The sequence below is a fragment of the Dysidea avara genome, chromosome 3, assembly GCF_963678975.1.
Source record: "Dysidea avara chromosome 3, odDysAvar1.4, whole genome shotgun sequence".
NCBI lineage: Eukaryota > Metazoa > Porifera > Demospongiae > Dictyoceratida > Dysideidae > Dysidea > Dysidea avara.
In genome coordinates, this window is record NC_089274.1 from 18,212,003 (window position 1) to 18,230,810 (window position 18,808).

The window sequence follows — 18,808 nt, forward strand, 5'->3', positions numbered from 1 at the left end:
ATGTTTGTTGGTCAAAGTTACCAGCCTTATAGATTTTCCTGTTCCAGGGTGCTTGAAGAGTGAGACTGAAAAGCAGGCCCAAGAGGCTAAATAATAGTCAGATGTGCTACCATTCATGTATCTAATACTGTACTTGCTATATAATGCAGTTGTATGAGAGATCTTTTCCACTCTATAGTCATTCTTGGACTAGTTTCCAGGCATTGATTTACATCATGAGTATTATAATACCATCAAGTAAACAATTCTCAGAATGTTAAGAGACAAAATGGGTATGACATTATGACTTCAGTTGAGTCAGCCAGATTGTGTCATAGGTAATTTAACTTCTACATTTCCAAGTATCACAACTCAAAATGCTAGTAATTGTCACTTAATTTGTTGATCTAAAACATGTATAATATAAATGTTTAGGAACCTGTTAATATGGTCACATAAAATAAGCAAGCTCTGCATACTCAAGTTAGGTCCCAAAAAGTAGCTCTTAACTGACCTGGAAAATCAGGATGCCTTGATGATTAGGGCACATTTAGTTGGAAAGTATATTAATTACTATCCATCACAAGAAGGCCATAACAGGGAGTCGTAGTCTGGACAATGAAATACAGCATAATCCTGGACAACTTGTAGTCTAGGCAAATGTCTAAGGAGCCACACAGCCCAGGATCCAGAATTCTCAGATTTTGGGATGATTGTCATAGTGGACATGCACTCAAGTAATCATACACTCAAGTCTGGTTATAACATTTGATAACTCATTAACACAGGATGGATCCATTAAAAGTTTTGGAAAGATCAAGAGTATAAAGTTTCTCTTTTTGGACAGGATAGATGTAAGGGGCCAGTGTTGGTGTTACGACTGTGGAATACATCACAGTTATATTTATTTTCACAGTTATAGTCACAGTTATTGTCCTTCTATTCCCTGAACATGTACAAGGGTGATTGTTATGTAGTCTTGCCAGCCAGCCTGTATTTTTTTTGTTGTCATTTGGTTGGGAAAAGAAAAACTACAGGCTGGCTGGTGAGGCCAGTCCTTTCAGTTCACTGCTCCTAGCTAATGAAAATATGATCAATGCTAAGCTGGTTGAGTTGCTTGCTATATATAACATTTGACATATACTAGCAGATGAACAGTGTATACTGGTGGTATAGGTGGCAGTGTTGAAACATGATGTCCATGTGAATACTAGTATACTGTATGTTCAAGAATTTTTAGTTTTGTTGTCATCCTGTGAAACAGTTTGGGTGTCCTCTTCTTTTTGTGCATGCACATTAACAGGTTCCGATGTCTGTCTTGGTAAGGATGAAACAGTCTGGTAGTGTTGTTATGGAAACATACAAACAAACATACAAACAAACACTGCATGCGTACAACAGCTGTTTGGTACCACTCAACTATATGAGGCATTACATTCTGATCAGTAAGGCATTATATTACAAGTAGTGGACATATTATTATAAGCCGTAGGCATACTATCACCAGTAGGCTTGTTAAGTGTTACTACATTTCATTACTTTATACGTCATTTTTTCTTCTTTGTCGCCTACTCACGCACATGTTGCACATGTCAGGCAGTTTATAGTAGCCACGTGAATATACTGAGTGATGAGAATTCATGAAGTATGTAATGGAGAGTACATAGAATGAAGCTTCTCTAATTTTGGGGTTTTAAAAGGGTAGCCATGTTTGGGACCTACTTGACATGGTCAACACAATAAGGAAAGTTTCCATTGTACAAGGATACATAGTCTTAAGTTAGCTACTTATATTATTGTAGGTGGCCTCCCTTGTTGGCACTAAGTGTAGCACTTGGCCAGAATCCAGGTGGCCTGCAGATCAAGTCATGATGGGTTGGCCCTTCTCTTCTGTTTAACCCTTACACAATACAGGTATACATGGTGACATTAGGTAGGGTAGCTTAATTCCTTTAACCTAAAACTACATATTAAATGGAAATCTATTTACTGGGCTACTTGAGGAAGTTTAAATGAACACTGTAACTACAGAGGCTCACTTGTTATGGAGCAATGAACAACAACAATCAGGTTTTCCGTGATTCAATCTTCTTGCCACATGTTCAACTTTGATTGTGGGTTTGGTCAGATGGGTCTTATATGACCTGATTCAAAATTTAATGGTGAATCAAACTAATTATAAATTGATAGGAGCACCCACCATCAAGTTATGGATCATTTTATAAAGGTATGTAAAGGGTTTGTGTGTTCATTCAACAAAAAGTTGCTTACACTGCAGTTTTGGCCTCGTGCTGTAGTAAACCCTAGGTATCATTTTATTACATCACGAGTAGAATGATGTAGCCATAGGTAGTACACTTCAAAATTTATAGTGCTTTGTTTACAGTCATTCACATTTGCCTTATATATAGGTTTTTGCTTAGGCTCCTAGGCTAGTGGAAAAGACTATGCCTTCTGTGTTTGTCATCCAGTGCTAACAAGCTATAATACTACCAGTATACTGCTAATAAATAGTTGTTAGACTTCGTGATTTGCTGCTGTGTATCATCAGATTGTTAATAGCAAGTTATATGACGTAGCGTATCATCAGATTGTTAGTAGTAAGTTATTTCTCAACAATGACTAGCAATTACACACAATACACATTGTTGATACTGCAGATTGTAGGAAGTTACAAATTTTGTTTAAATATCATGACTCAGCTCTCTGAACTATATCAATTGTACCTGACCTAGAGCTACTGCTGTATGTACATGATGTCCTAATAAGTGTTTTAATGATGTTCATGCAGCACTGTATCGTGTATCTCAGAATTTTTATGACTACTATGGCAGTAATAAATGTTGCGATACAAACAGTAAGACTTTTTTCCTATGTTGTTGAAATTCTCTCAGCAATAACATTCATAATGTTTTTACAAGCCATGAAAATTGCAACAATATTTTGGCTACAAAAGATATAGTGGATACATGAAGTGTAGGATTTTATTGCAGTTTCTGTGATATTCTATTGTAAACTACCCAGGCCTGTTATTTCTTAATTGTAAAATGGAATGATTTTAATCCCACTGTTTGAAGTTTGAATTGCATGTATGTACAACACCTCTAATTCATTTTTTACTGATTATTTATACAGGATACCTTTCCAAGTGTCCTTGTTAGAAAGGTGTCCTGATGACAGGGGTCTAAATGTGACAAGTGTTTGGCTTAACAAGGTATCCTGATTATTGTAATATTCTGATGTTAGAGGTAGTGAAAGTGTGTGTGCGTGGGACCATGGACAAGTCAACATGTTCACATTTCAGGGTGTCTTTTGAGGAAGGGGTCTGAGAATACAATGGAACAGCTTTTAAATGTGGTGGTTGTTATTGTTGTAGATACACTAAAAGAGATTGACACTTGTAAGAAAGCTTATAAGGAGCAGGTAGCTGAAATAGATCAAGAGGAGAGGGAGAAGCAGCTAAAAAAGATCGATGATTTGTTCCAGAAGGCTAAAGAGTACACAGACAACAAAGTGCAGATTGCTGTACAAATTTATGAAATGGTAACTATTTACGTGACTTACTAGATAGTAAATGTTTAGCAGTGTGGCCAGTATATGTTGTATGCATTATTGGGGGAGCCTGAGCAAGTCTCACACTAGGGAGCCAATGGTACATACCTCATGGTCACAGACAATTACAAGAAAACATGGATGACTTACAAATGCTTCCATATAAGGCCTATATGTACCTTTGTCACACAAACAATAACCAACGATTTACCATTTGTCACAAAACCAACTTGGCAGTTGAAAGACTTGCTGGAAGCACATGGCAGTCACTTTGCACGACAGCTAACACTTGGTTGGTTGAAAGGTGAGTACTAATTTCATAGAACACTGTACAAAGTTTGCCAGCCTACAAATACTCTGTACACTTTAATAGCTAACCATCAGAGCTCCTTGCATGTTGGCACACTACATTAATACAATTTTTAATGTTAAAAAGATACTGATAAAAATTGTTCAATCAATTTATCAGCACAACAAATATTACACAATTCTAGCTAGCTACACATTGAAGAATACAGCACAAAACTTTCATGTTCACTGAGATCACATGTAAAGGATCCTTGCAGAGATCCATGCACCATTCTTGCTGCACTTTCTGCCGAACACACAAATGTTTAAACTTTCACTGGCGTTTTAGATGTTGATACAGCTGCATATGAGTCTGACTGAGCTGTTATAGTATACAATAGTTCACATATACTCAACTAAGCCTCTGTCATGTTTAAAAGTCTTGCCCCGTGATGTGCTTTTAGCATCTGTCTAGTTTATAAATGTTCGACTTGTAGTGGTAATACACTGTACACTTCTGGCATTTGGGATTGTTTGAAGTGTGATCATTTAACAGTTACCGAATGTGTAGCAATGTTATTGTAATCCTACTGATTGTCTTGAGGTATAACTCAGTGTACACCTGGCCATATCATGTCTACTGTACACCTGTAGTGGAGACTGCTTCTGTCTTAGATTTATAACAATTCAATGGCTTGTTAGACAAACAACAGCTAATGTCACATGTATAGAAGTTGACAAATATTCAGCTGTTATAAAATACTGATGTATTTAGCTAGTGGCACCAGTGAAGTCTTCACACTTTCCCCGCAAGGCTTCAGCAGGAATTTGAATACTTTTTATATGCCCACCAAAACTGTATCAGTCAATAGTTTGCCATATGTACAGATGTAAGTGTAATGTATGTAGTAAATGTTGTTGCTAAGAAGTTGCCATTCTTAAATTTGTCAGTTCATTAATTGCTGGTGGGTGTTCTGTACAGGTCGACAAACATATTAGAAGACTTGATGGAGATTTGGCAAGATTTGAGGCCGAGATTCATTTTAAGGAAACAGCAGGAAGAAGAGCCTCCATGTCTGGTACGTGTGTAAAGTGTGTGAGTTTTGTGTAGGAGAGATTGGGGAGGGGTGAGGGGAGGGATGGCAAGGAGAGAGGAGGGATTGAGGGACATAAATTGTTTTATAATTATAGAATTATTGAACTGTAAAATATTTTGATGGAAAGGAAGTACACATCATGTCTACACAAATTCATGGATGTTTGTTTGGTAGAACAAGTATATGATGCATAAAGAGCTTGAAGATATTGAGGTAGTGTTTCATTAACTTCTGATGTTCCCTATGTTAATAAAAAAAAGTGTTCCGTTAAACGCGAAAGCCAATATATTGGCTTTTGTTACACGCATGCATTGAAACGCACATATCTCGTAAACGAAATATCCTATTAATATACGGTTTGGACCACGCTACTCTGTGGTTAATGGGTAATACCCTAAGCTTTATCCGAACATTGTAGCACGATCGAGTGTGAAGTAAGGCCAATATGCATTTGAAAGAAGTTTCGGCCGTTTTTAAGACGATAATTGCTACGATACTACCTGTCATAAAGGAGAGACGGAATAAAGAAGGTTAGTAAAAGTTATATGATGTTGTAGATCTATCCTTTGTGAGTAGTTTAATACAAACCACGAAGGAATAGGGTGTTCCTACATGGAGTAACAGGAGCCCAAATTTATATGTCAAAACGCGTATTTTTCGTAAAATAGCTTTCGTTTTTAAGAACCAAAGCCAAAATATTGGCTTTAGGGGCCAAAGGGTTAACAGTGAATGTGAGACCCTCCATGTATGAGGGGGAGGGAAATTGTGCTGTAATGCTTCAAAACTAAACTATTTTTAAACAAAATATGCATCACAGTTTGTGTGCCTACACAAATTCATATACATGGTATAAATAGGCTAAGTGTGTTACACAGTGGATGCTTGACAGAGGCTGAAATCATATTGCATTGTCACTATATGGGTTTTCAAAGTGCATAGGTATTATATATAATGGGGAGGGAGAGTGTCAAACTGCACTATTGGCTGTGAAAAGTGAGCCCGTAAAGTAATCCCCATACCTTCGTTTCTTCTCGTAAACTAGACCGCTGTTGATTGCTCAGATTTAATTGACAGTTGGTCTGCATATCGTGTCACTTTTGCTAGTAGAACTGTCAAGGCAGGGGATGGCGGCCATGATGAAATCTCAACCATGATAAAATCTCGACCATGGTGAAATTTCGAATGAAATCTTGACCATGATGAAACCTTGATGTTTGCTTTCCAGGTTAGCTTTTTGTGTCTTTCTCTTTGTATGGTAAGTTCCTCTGTGTGATGTGCCATACTTTTCTCAAGTACACATTCTTTCACTCAGTGGTCTTGCATACAAAGTGCACCCACTGCACTTATAGTTGGTCACCAGTCAACACAAATTACCGAGTCGTTTGAATGATGCCAAAGGACTTTATGGGCTCATTTTTCTCAGCGTATAGCACTTTGCGGGCTCATTTTTCTCAGCGTATAGTGCAGTTCGACACTCTCCCTCCCCATTATATACTCTTGGTATTATACATGCACCACTCAGCTGCTAGGCTGGGATGGATAAAGGGACAACATATTGTAAATTTCTGTAAAGTTTGTGTCCACTAAAGATAGGTACATACCATGTACCTGGCACATTATTGTACGTATAAATTTGTGTTTGTGATAAAGACTTGTGGAGAATCCCCTTTTTAACTGATTGTTTGATAAATTTAAAGAAAGATGGTGGCTATATTCTACTCTGTATGCTACATTCTAAATCTCAGTAAGAGTCTGTATGTATTAGGAATTATGCCTAACTAGTGAATAATGATGGGGTAAAAGAATAGAGAGGCATTTTAAAGCCATTTGATAGTTAGCATAAAAATACATTGACAAGATTGTGATACTCTAATACAGCAGTCACTTAATGGAACATGGAATAGTTTGCAGTGCTCCCTCTATTATCCGAACTCATTGGGCCCTGAGGGTGTTCAGATAATCAAAAAGTTTGGATAATGCATTTATTTATATACAGAGTCCTGTACAAATACTCTAATAGAACACACACTTTAGACAAAATACTCTAATAGAACAGTCACATCCATAGTTCGGATAACCGAAAATTTGGATAATCAATGGCTGGATAATCGAGGGACCACTGTATTATTACTCTATTACAGCCACTGTTAAGACTAATCATCTTGCTATCTTTTTTGCCAATTGATTTAGCAAGTTTTGACATTCTGATTACAAAAGTGAGGTGAAAGTTAAGGATTATGAATGATTTTAAGAGTAATTGGAAATGATAAAAGTATAATAATTATTTTCAGTTTCATGGAGAAATTCAAAATAAAATTATGACAAAAATTAAACACAAAAAAAGCCTATATATGTATACAGTATTAGGGCCACATACAGAACCTCAAAATATGTATGCGTTAGTGATGTTTGAGACCTACTTGATACCGTTAATATATTAATGAGGTCCTATTAGTTATGTTTGAGACATGGCCACTCTAATGAGGTGGTCTTATTAAAGAAGCAACTACTTAATAGGGTTTCATATACAATAATAAATATTTTTCTTACTTCCCTACAGACCAGAACACAACCACATCATCCAGTAAGTGATTCATTGTGTAGTGTGTGTTGGTCATCATACTGGGCTGCTTGTTTGTGGTATGTAGAGCGGAGGTCATCGAGCGTAACAAAATCAGCCAAGAGAAGAAAGAGAGGAAATAGCACTCACAGCACTCCTGATAATCCCAGTGAAGAAGAGGAGCCTGGGTGAGTGAATACCATGTGTTGCGCTGATGATCGGATCAGCTATTATTGGTTGCATCCCTGTTTAGTATATCAGCAGTGCTTCCTGAAATGATCATATCTGACCAGATCTGAAAACCTGACTTACGTAATCATGCATTCTACAAATTCTAGTCTATTTAGCCTAGTGTATGCTCTAGTAAAGTTTCGGCTTATATGCCAAGAACTTTACAGCCCTACAACATAACAACAACAGAAAGATTGATTTATACAGCAAGTATAGGAAAATAAATTGCAGGCACTTACTAAGATGGTTGTAACTTACGAATGTAGCGATGTGCAGAGTTCAGACTTCCACCATGGTATTTGTCATGAATAGGTGAATCCATTGCTGGGTAAGTTTTTTCTTGTATCGTCTTTCTTTGCCATAGAAAATATTGAAGAAAGATCAATTGCATACTATCTTTTTGATGTGATCTAAACAAATGCCTGTAACTTACATTCCCACCTGCAATGAAATTTTGGATTCCTTTCAAATAAGATGTCAAGGTTTTATCGTTAGTCCCTTCATTCACAAAGAACAAAGCATTTTAAAAAATTTACAGAATTTTTTAATGATACGTGTGCATTTCACCCATTGTAAACAATGCTTTATACTGTAAAATGATTATGTTGTGTTACGGTCACACATATCCTAATGTCACACATATCCTAACAGAATGATCACACAAGACCTGCAACTATATACAAAGCTACAATGACATTATAAATGTTTAATATCTATATTGGTAAAGTGTGTATGGTATACCACTGGGTGAACACTGTTGCTGCACTAGCTGTGCAAATCATTTAATAGAGCAGTTGGTCAATTTTTCTCTATATTGCAGACAAAGTAAATAATTTCAGTGTAATTTCAGTTAACAAATTCAAACCCACTGCCAACTAGTATCCCAGAAATTATGTAATTTGTACCTTTGCTTGATTTTGTTATTGTGGATGTTAAGGAGTTTTATATTGAATTCAGATTGGAGAGATTTTATGCTTTTTTGAAATCGATCACTGGTCTTGAGTAAGTGTATGTTCTATTAGAGTATTTGAATGAAACTATGTAATGGGCTTCAATTTTCTGCACTATCTGAACACTTATTATTATTGCTTGAGGCCATTGAGGTATGGATAGCCAAGTGTCTGCTGTACCAAAAACTGGTCAAACTTTAGTCTGTGATATTTGATCCAGCCAGATCCAGTGTAGGTAGTAGTTAATCACAACAACACTGTGTGTCACCTGCTCTATCCATCCATCTTTGTAAAGCCAGTTGCTGTTGAGCCACACTGCTCTGAGCTTTATCTACCAATGCTGTCACATCCTCACTAAACTCCTTTAAGGAACCATGCACTAGAGTAGGAAATTTCTTGTAAGCCATTGTAGCTCTCTTAGTGATGCAAACTGTCAGCCACATTTCTGTTGTGCTCTCAAATTGATCTACTTTTGTAGGACCCCTCTTCCGAAATATCATAAGCCTGCTTATCTGTTGACGTGTGGTACTCTCTCTAGTTTGCTCTCTAATTTTACTTGCTATCCTGCCAACTATGCCACATGTAGCGAGTCAGATTCACCTCAAGTCCATCAATAGAGTGAATGTATTAAAGCCTAGTTAGACATACAAACTAGAGAGAGAAACAGCCTCTTATGTATAACAAAAACTATATCATATCATATAGGGTTTACTGCAGTAATGTGATTATGGCTTGAATAGACCACATGCATACACCAGTGTGAACATACATTTCAGAAATAAAATCAACTGTGAGATCGGCTTGTACCACAAGGCACATATTAAGTATATATAGGTCTCATAAGAATGATTGAATCCAAACCGGCTCATGATTAATTGGTGGCTCAAAAGTCGTCTTCTTTTTTATGTATGGTACATACACACCAGAATATTTAATTTCTTCATCAATAGTGTTCAACCATCAACCTGATACGTTGATAAAATATGGAGTACACAATACACTACTTAGGGATCTAAGTAGTGCTTGTCCTATTAATGTTTGTTGGGTATATACTATAGGTAGTTGTTCAGTAGCTCTTCATGTTGTGTGTAGTCCTTCAGGTATCACCACTCCTCCCCCGGTTGGTACATTCACTACTGCCGGTACTGATGTGTTGGATATGCCAGTGGACCCCAATGAGCCCACCTACTGTCTCTGTCATCAGGTGTGTGTCTAGTAGTAGTAGTAGTAGTGTGTGTGCGTGCGTGCGTGTGTGTGTGTGTGTAGTATAGTGTGTGCGTGTGTGTTTGCTTTTGTGTGTAAATTGCTGTATGTAGTTAAGTACATGAATGTGTACACCATATATTGCAGTTATGGTTAGTGGAATTTGACAGTGCCTGGAAACTGAATTACACTATATGAATAGCAAACACACACAAGACCATATCTTGATGGAACTAAACTGCCTTGTGCAACGAATCCGTTACCAACTTATCATCTAGTTGTATGCTCTGCAAAAGTTGTGGCTGCTTTTCCTTTCTGTGTACATCTCCACATTCTTCAATGCACATGATTGCCTTTGCTTTGTATGCCAGTGAATCCAATTTGTATAGGTCCTTAACTATAATGCATTCCTGCCAACAGCACCCAATAAAAAGAAACACTTTCTAGCTACAGGCTATACAGGGATAATTGTTATTCAATTTCTTAAAATCAATAATTTAAACTTTCTAGAATTCTACCGTATGTTGGACCTATAGCCTGTTTTCAAATAACTTTTTGGATGTTGTAGTATCCCATTTTGTATCTCTGGTACTGTTTTCATAGACGTCAGGATTGTTGCGCATTTATTCTCGACTATAGTACCTGTAGCTCCCACGTAAATGTCATTACAATGATGCCATGTTCCATTACAGTAACCATAATCCAAACCTCTAACACTCCCACGATCAGCCATACAGCACTGAGGACATAGCTTCCCACTAGTGCAGGCTATTGTAATTAAATTTCAACATTCATTAGATCACAAAGAGCAAGCAGTGCATAGTGTATACACAACTCACACCCTCAACTTCCTGGACACGGAAAGATGGCTATCCAGGGAATCCTCAACATAGGATGGCTCCTTCAAAATGCCAACCATGACGTTTGAAGAGGCGGTCCTGGACACCACCATTAGCTGCTGCAGTTGTGCCACCAGCACGAAGATTATGGACACCAAATAAATTGGGAGAGTGGCCTAGTTGTTGCAACTTCTCTCGTAGGAGCTCCCACATCCTGGTATAGGAAAGACCACCAGATACTCTCAGCTTCTCTCCAAACTTGGAATGGGATATTCCATGAAAAAGCCGTTGGGAATCCTGCGGATCAATATTGCCCATTGACATATACCTTTCCAGCATACCCACTGGGCAAGTGACATTATTGGTTCTTGCAAAAACAACATCATTCCCTTTGCACCACTGATCAAGGGATTGACATTACCTCAGTGATAGCCCTTTTTACAGGAGTTCTCAATGCCAAAGTCCTGGCAATATTTATAATTTTTGAGGCAGATGAAGGCCTACATACCAATTGTGGTCCATCTGATAGGCATGATAGTTAAGTGAGCTCACACGTTTAGTGCACAACACAGAAGTATGTGTATGTTAGTGAATCTCACAATAGCATGTAACTTGAATCATGTAGTATTTAATATCCTTGTGGTAAATTGTACACAACTAGTAGCTAGTAAGTAAATTAAGGTCAATCAGTTTTAATTGGTTGATATGGCCGTTGATTGCCTTCTGTGCTAGATTACTGCCAATTGGGATGCTGAGCAAAATGGATGTACCGTATATGTACGAATTTTTGAGGGACATATTTTTTGCAGATTTCGTGGTTGCTTGGCTTTCTGCGAAATTTTCATCCTTGAAAATTAAGAATTATGGGTTAGCTCTATGCTTTCTAACTTAGTGAAAAAACGAGTGATCTTTGAAAATAAAACCACTGAAATTTGTTGATCTGTGAAAGTTATGTCCCTCGAAAATATGTACTTATACGGTATTCTAATGTGAGTATTGAGCCATGAGGGGGGGGGGGGGCTGCCATCCTCAAGGTCACAGGTCATGGACTGGCAGCTATAACCCAAATCCTTAATATTGATGTCCCTATGAAGTGGTAGATGTAGTCTCATATAATACCATCAACTTCACTATGTCTTACCTACTTCATCCACCATGGCATACCACAACAGCTATTTCTCAAGAACAATAAAAGACTGGAACATACTACCAACTGATACAATCAAAATTACAGATACTGATCTATTTATGACTAGACTCCAATCATATTATTGTACCTAATGTATTGTGTATATGTGATTCCTGAGCACACCAGCAGGGCTGACTGCTGGTGTTAGCCACCATAACTTGCTCAGTTTAGTGAGTATTGCTAGCCTCTTGTTGGCCATGGGACAGCTGCTATGATTATGCATGGGAGACAATAATTAGGACAGTATTAGTGTAATCCCTTAACTCTGTCATGTATTATTTTTCTTTCTTTGCAGAGTTATCTCCTCATGGTATGTGGCCCCTCTTGGCCAACCTCCAGGACCCAGAGCTGCAGAGGAACTTCTTAATGCAGTTTTTAAGGGTAGAGCTGCAAATACCACAGGGAAGTACCTGGGATCCTTTAAATGATGGAAACGCTGGGCATCTACCCAATCTATGAGCACTCTTCAATATCAATATACAATAAGGGGGTTACTAGTCGGGGAGGGAAGCCTGCAGCCACATGGATCCTTGAGACAGCATTCGCTATTTCTCCCACTGCAGCTTTTGATTTAGTAGCCTCTGGAATGTGTTGAAGGTGCAGAGCTAGATGGCTGCAAGATACAAGATTACAGCTGGGATGCTTAGAGCTCTAGTTGAGGATGCCAATGAGCACTGTTCCCTTTCTAACATAAAAAGATAAACACCTGTAGCACTGTTGGCTTATGCAGGCTTTCTGTGATTTGATGAGCTCTCTGACCCTGCGTCCTGTTGATCTGAAATTTGATAAGAATATAGTGACTGTATGAATAAGGAAGAGCAAGAATGGCCAGCTATAGCTCCCGTAGTCTCTGTACAAAGTGTGCTGGGTTAACTTCATCTGGAAACAAAATAGGCCAAAGTTTCCAATCATCTAGATCTAGTATCCGGCTAATATAATCTGCCTTCTCATTAGCTTCTCTGGGAATTTAGGCTCAAAAGATATCTGGTTGTGCAAACAAGTTGAAAAAATGTGCCTCAGCATGCAGGCAAGCTTTTTTACTACCAGTTATAAGTATCTGTACTACATTTTGATTGTCAGTAAACCATCTAAGCCACTCATTTATTAACTTGGGGGCAAAATATTCTAACATTTTACCCTAAGCTCGTGCCACATGTGGGCCATGCTCAACAGTAAGCCACCAAAGCCAGTTGCACTGGCATCAGAGTACACTACTCTCACAGCTGAGGGGCTACGCCAAAGGTTTTAGCCATAAAATTTTCCAGCCAAAAGTGTAACTTATACCTGCCTTCTACTGAGATGGGAACTGTGCTACATCATAATTTCATACTGTTAATGATTAGAGGCTACAGGTCACGAAATGTGCTATAGGTCCCAAAGCAATGGACATGGAAATTATCTTGCCAATGACGCTAGCTAAAACATGTGCCTGAAGGGTTTCATGTCCCAGTGCATGACTCAAGGTATGCAGCAGGTCTACGCCATTTTGTTCTTGGAATCCCTTTCTGCCTTGCTCATCCCCTTCTCGTCCTCACTGTTGCTAGCCAGGCCGTCGCTTCACCACCACTCAGCCAAACTCTGAGCGGTCTGCAATCTTTATCAGCTTTTGTGTATTGGTGATGGCTCTTATACCTGCTCTTAGCTCCTCTTGAAGTGTTTCTTTTGTTTTGTTAGTGTGTTCATTAAGTGGGAGCTTCGTGGATTCAGTCAAGGTGTGGCCGAAGTGGTCTTCAGCATCGTTGTTAAATTGATACTGGGCTTTGTGGCCTTCTTCTTTAGGATGACCCCTCAATTGTTTTTTAAAAAACTTTTTGACCACTAGCTGTGCTGCGTCATTCTGCTCTGAGGCAACATTTTGCTGGAGCTGGTCGATCTTGTGCTGCCAATTGGCTGCCAATTGGCTGCCAATTGGCTGCCAATTGGTGAAGCTTGGTAAGCAGGTCACCAACTTGTTTCACTGTAGGTGGAACATCAGGCTCGGTCGAAATCTCAGACAAATTAACACACAGAGCAAAGCAAAGAAAGCACTCAGCTAGATAGAAACACTTAATTATTAACAACTTAGATATATACACTATAGCCCACGTACTCTCTCCATTACATCATACCAGTGGGAGCTTATAGCTCAAATGACAGAAAATGCGTATCCCTACAGGATACTCTCTCTGGCTTCTGTATATTTCCTGCTACCCCAATATAGAGAATGTTTTTATAAACATGTGAGTTAAAGTACTACTAATGATTGGGGTTGTACTAAATATTTACTGTTAATGGATGTTTAATTAAATAGTTAAGGTAGTCCTGTCATTTCTATTCAATGTGTTTATATGGTTATATCATGATTTGAATAAATATTGTAGTTTTTAGTTAACTAGAAAATTTTAAACTAGGTCAGGTATATATTGCTGGCTATGCAGGTGGCTCTGGAATCTTGTCAATATTATTTCAGGTTCATGGGAGTGTCCATCCATGTGGGGATTTTGTTTCAGCTAATGGAGTGCTCTGTTTGAGATATAATATGTGTAGTTAAGTAATACTGGATGAGTCAAGCAGTGATTCTAAACACTTTCCTCCAAGCTGTTTCCTTTGTGTCTGTCTAAACCAGACAAGGTCGGAAGCATAATAAGTACTATGAAATAAAATTCGTGGAAATTATGTTCTTAAGGTGGGTGGCCAGCATTGTCAGTCATGGGATTCATTTCTCTAACCATCTTGGTGGCAATCAATTGTTGTATGGCTCATTAGTTCTCATGTCTTTGTAGTGACCAGTTTCATGTGCTCTCCTACTTGTACACACAAAACTGCTGTCTTTGCGCATAGGAGATTCTGAGAACTCCTTTATTTTCTTGATTAAGACTCTCGTCTTCATCTTTCTTGTTCACCAACAAAGACATTAATGACCTGGCTTGTATGATCTATAGTGAACTGGAGATAATCAGTATTTAATAGGGTTTATCATGTCTAGTGTTGCATCGATATGTATATTTTCACATTTACCGATACCGATTATTTGCTCATTCCTGTAACCAATATGCCAATATTATAACTGATATTCTTCAATTCTTCAGAACAGGGGAGGAAGAGTAGCTAAAGTTTGCATTTGTAATGACAATGCATTTAATTGTGTGGGCAACTGTGTCTGCTACAGCTTGCCACTAACCCATTTCATGGAAAAGGAAGCCGAGTACTAACAGCTAAGCTGGCTTTTCAAACAATATTTTCTAGTGGGATTCCAGATGAGCAATTGACTAATTGTGTGGGTGGCCAATAACCCTTGCAACCATACTTTACACAGATAAACAAGCCAAAACAGTTATAGAACAGTTACAACAAATAAATGTTTTACCATTGACCACTGTGTTCAGTGCTTTCTTTTCTGTCATGTTTATTACCATCTTTACTGATTAATTGTGACTTTCAGTTAATCGGCTAATTATTTTGGGTTCGTTACCAATACCGACATTTGCAAAATTAGCTAATATCAGCTGTTACTGATCATTCAACCAATTATCAGTACAACACTAACCATGCCACTGTTATATACTCATTATATTTCATTAATCCAGGTAACCAGAGTTGTTCTTTATGCTTACCAGTACAAACCCATCAAGCTCACATGCACGCCACTTCCAACCTCCTTTGTGTCTGAACATTGTATAAGACATTCCAAAGTCTAACTTCACATTCACAGGACACACAATTAGAGGATCAAAACTATGAGAAAAGAAGTGTTTTTAACTGTATTACTAATAGATCATTTTTGTTTGAGCATACTTTACTATGGAATAGAAAGATTACCCCGTATTTTACTTGTTTATGTCTAGTAGGTACATTATACCAAGATGATACTTAGCTACAGAAAGTTTCTTATAGTCTATTGATCCATTTTACATACATACCTCATGTATGGCAGGGATTATTCTCATCTCAGGTTTGAGGTTCATATGATTTGGTGTAATTCTTGGAAATTCCCTATTAATTACAAGCTGTACTCTTGCTACTTGAAACCATATCTGCACTTTCCATATTGCTATACATGTCCTGTGATACTCTGGACCCTGATAGCCACAACTCAACCAGATCACTACTACACATTGCACAGATTTTCTGTCACACTATCCCATGTCCAGTTAGCACACCTAACTGGTGGGAGGTTGAACCTCATCGATGAATAGATATGTCCATGGGGGAAGCAATAAAACCCAGAATAGCGGATAATTTTTCTATAGCGTTTTTACACTCCTCACTTCATAGCAAGTCTGCTGACAACACAGTCGTGATAGCAGAATAATGCTACGGGACAATCATTAAATAGAATGCACACAACTATCAACTGTAGAACAAACTAACTACTTTCTAAAACACAATCGCTACAAAATTGAAAATTCTTTCTGTTATACCAGCTGTCACACACGAGTAACTGCCTGAATTTATTAATGACAAAACATTCTATCCCAAAAAATCTACCCTGGAGTAATCTACTTTAGTTAACATTTCTTAACTCTGTTAGTCAACCATCGCCAAACATGTTTAAAATAGATTCTGAAGTCAAATACTACTTTAAACTCCCGTTGCATTACTCTAATAAATTCGGGCAGTCACTTAATTGTGTGAACAGCTGGTATAAGCAAGTATAGCAGAAAGAACTTATAGTTTTGTAGCAATTGTGTACTGAAGTGTCTTAGAAAGTAGTTTAGCTTAGCTTTTTTGAGGTGAGGAGTGTATAAATGCTATAGAGAGCATAAATAATAGTATAATATTTAGAATGTAATGTTTGATTATTCTGCTGTTCCGTTATTCCGTATTCCAGGTTTTACTGCATCTCTGTTCAGGGTGCAATCTTGAACACATGTTGAAATTGAATGATGTACTGTATCTGTATTGTAGTGTCCAATCAATACTTTAAAGGCGTCACATATTAGACCATGTTTCTGTGGTTTGGAATGGTAGAACAATTTAGACTTGATTAGAGCACTCATTGTAACTTAATAATAGAAAGTGATTAGACAAAGGTGTGATTTTATTGCCACACACCTTTAAGGATATCACAATATAGCTTCCTGCTATGTGTTAGGGCTTCAGTGATATCCCATAGAAGACCACATGTGTGTGGGTGACTGGTGACCATTGTGTTGGTTAGCATGTAATTGTGACAGGCTTGTGTTAATTTGAATTCAGCTGACTCAGCCAAAGCCAGTTACAGGTCAATTTTCTGTTTCTGCTATTGCTAATAATCTTTAATTTGTAAAACCGACCAATACTCTTGAAGTTGAAGCACAACTACAAACTGCCGATTTATAATCTGCTGGGATTTGATTTGACTACACAATGAATGTTACCACGTTACAGATTCTTCCTTGTTTTACACATAACTCTTATTCATGAACGAGGAAGCTATGGAATCTTTTTTAACCTCATTATATTCATTACATTGGCTATCCCCTATTTACACCTTATCTGCATTGCATGCATCCCAAAATTGCAAGTGTATGCCTTGTTATGTTAATAGAGCCACCTATGGGATAGACCATTATAATGAGGTCAATGAGGTTGTGTGATACACTTTGGAAATTTTTGAGATATGACCACTATTTATAAACAAGTACAGACACACAGACACACACCAGTGGCAGATCTAGGAATTTTCAGAGGGGGTTTCAGGTTCAGGAAGTTTTTAATAACTATGACCCAGACTGAGAATTGTATATAGTCCAGCTGGTGTGAATGTTAACTCAGCTCTGTGGTCTGTAGTTACATAGATCTACAGCTTAGCAATGAATCAGTAAAATTCACTCCTGAACACTGTTTCGCAGTTGAATCTTACTAATCCAGGCCTTCACACAAAATTTTGAAGCAAAACAGCACTTGTGCTCATTAAAGTGATAATTATTTTTAGGGGTGCTGAACACGCTTAAACGCGGTAGTGGCATTATCAGTGATTTCAAAGGCAAAAGTGTGAAGTTTGGCCAGTAGTAAAAGTCCCAATCTGATATACTATGTATAACTGTTAGTGATTTAATTACTCGAACGAATCATAAATAAATTTGGGGCACACGCAATATTTTCAGAGGGGGTTTCAGCTGAAACCATTGCAACTCCACCACTGCACACACAGATAACTTAGTACATAGTTGTAGACCATGTACTAGAAGATTATGTGAGGCATGATGGTTGAACCACCTTGTTCAGAAGTCTCGATCTGCCACTTTGATAACCTGTTGTACGATGCTTTCTACTGCTTGTAATATTACCCTTTAAGGCATATCCAGATACCTAATATCAAGAGAGTTCATTTATGTATATATATATACTGTGAGGAGATACTCTCATATACCCTGTAGAAGGGCATATTATGAAGTTATGACGTAAAAGTTTTCCCCGTTTCTCTTTGTATAATTGACGATGTCATTAATTAAGCATAATATCGATTGAATGCGTGCCTTGCTAGCAATCAAACCAACTCAAGCTCTCAGCATTTCTCACTGAACTACAAGCGTACCTTCATGGGTTTTGACAACTGCGTAAGCATTTCTTGCCAGGCCATTCACGAATATGACTTTCCTGCTAGCTTTCCTGAACCTCACAAGTGTAGCAAACGCTAATAATTTATTTTACTCTTATGGCTGCTCATTCGTCACAAACCACACCTTGTCATTACATCATAATTTTACGATACACCCTTCTATGAGAGTAGGATACTCTTATATATATATATCATGAACTCTTGTAAATATTTAGCATTGAGATTTTACTATTCAACTCCACACAGACACCTTGGTTGTTCTAATAGAGTATTGTGTAATACTGTTTGGGTGATATATAGCAACCCGTCAGTTATAAATGTAAATAAAATAGATTATTATTAAAAGAATTCTTATTATCAGTCTTTCCTCTTTGTTACAGGTGCACACACAATGGAT

General features: G+C 37.8%; 1 protein-coding gene across 1 annotated transcript in view; it reads left to right on the forward strand.

Annotated features, from left to right (window-relative positions):
• LOC136249875 (inhibitor of growth protein 5-like) overlaps nt 1–18,808 on the forward strand; it is a 34,133-nt gene that overhangs the window by 10,994 nt on the left and 4,331 nt on the right. Inside the window, exons 3-7 of the mRNA XM_066042004.1 lie at nt 3,356–3,522; nt 4,802–4,898; nt 7,477–7,500; nt 7,565–7,664; nt 9,750–9,861. Coding sequence (XP_065898076.1) covers nt 3,356–3,522; nt 4,802–4,898; nt 7,477–7,500; nt 7,565–7,664; nt 9,750–9,861 — 500 coding nt within the window. The remainder of the gene's footprint in view (nt 1–3,355; nt 3,523–4,801; nt 4,899–7,476; nt 7,501–7,564; nt 7,665–9,749; nt 9,862–18,808) is intronic.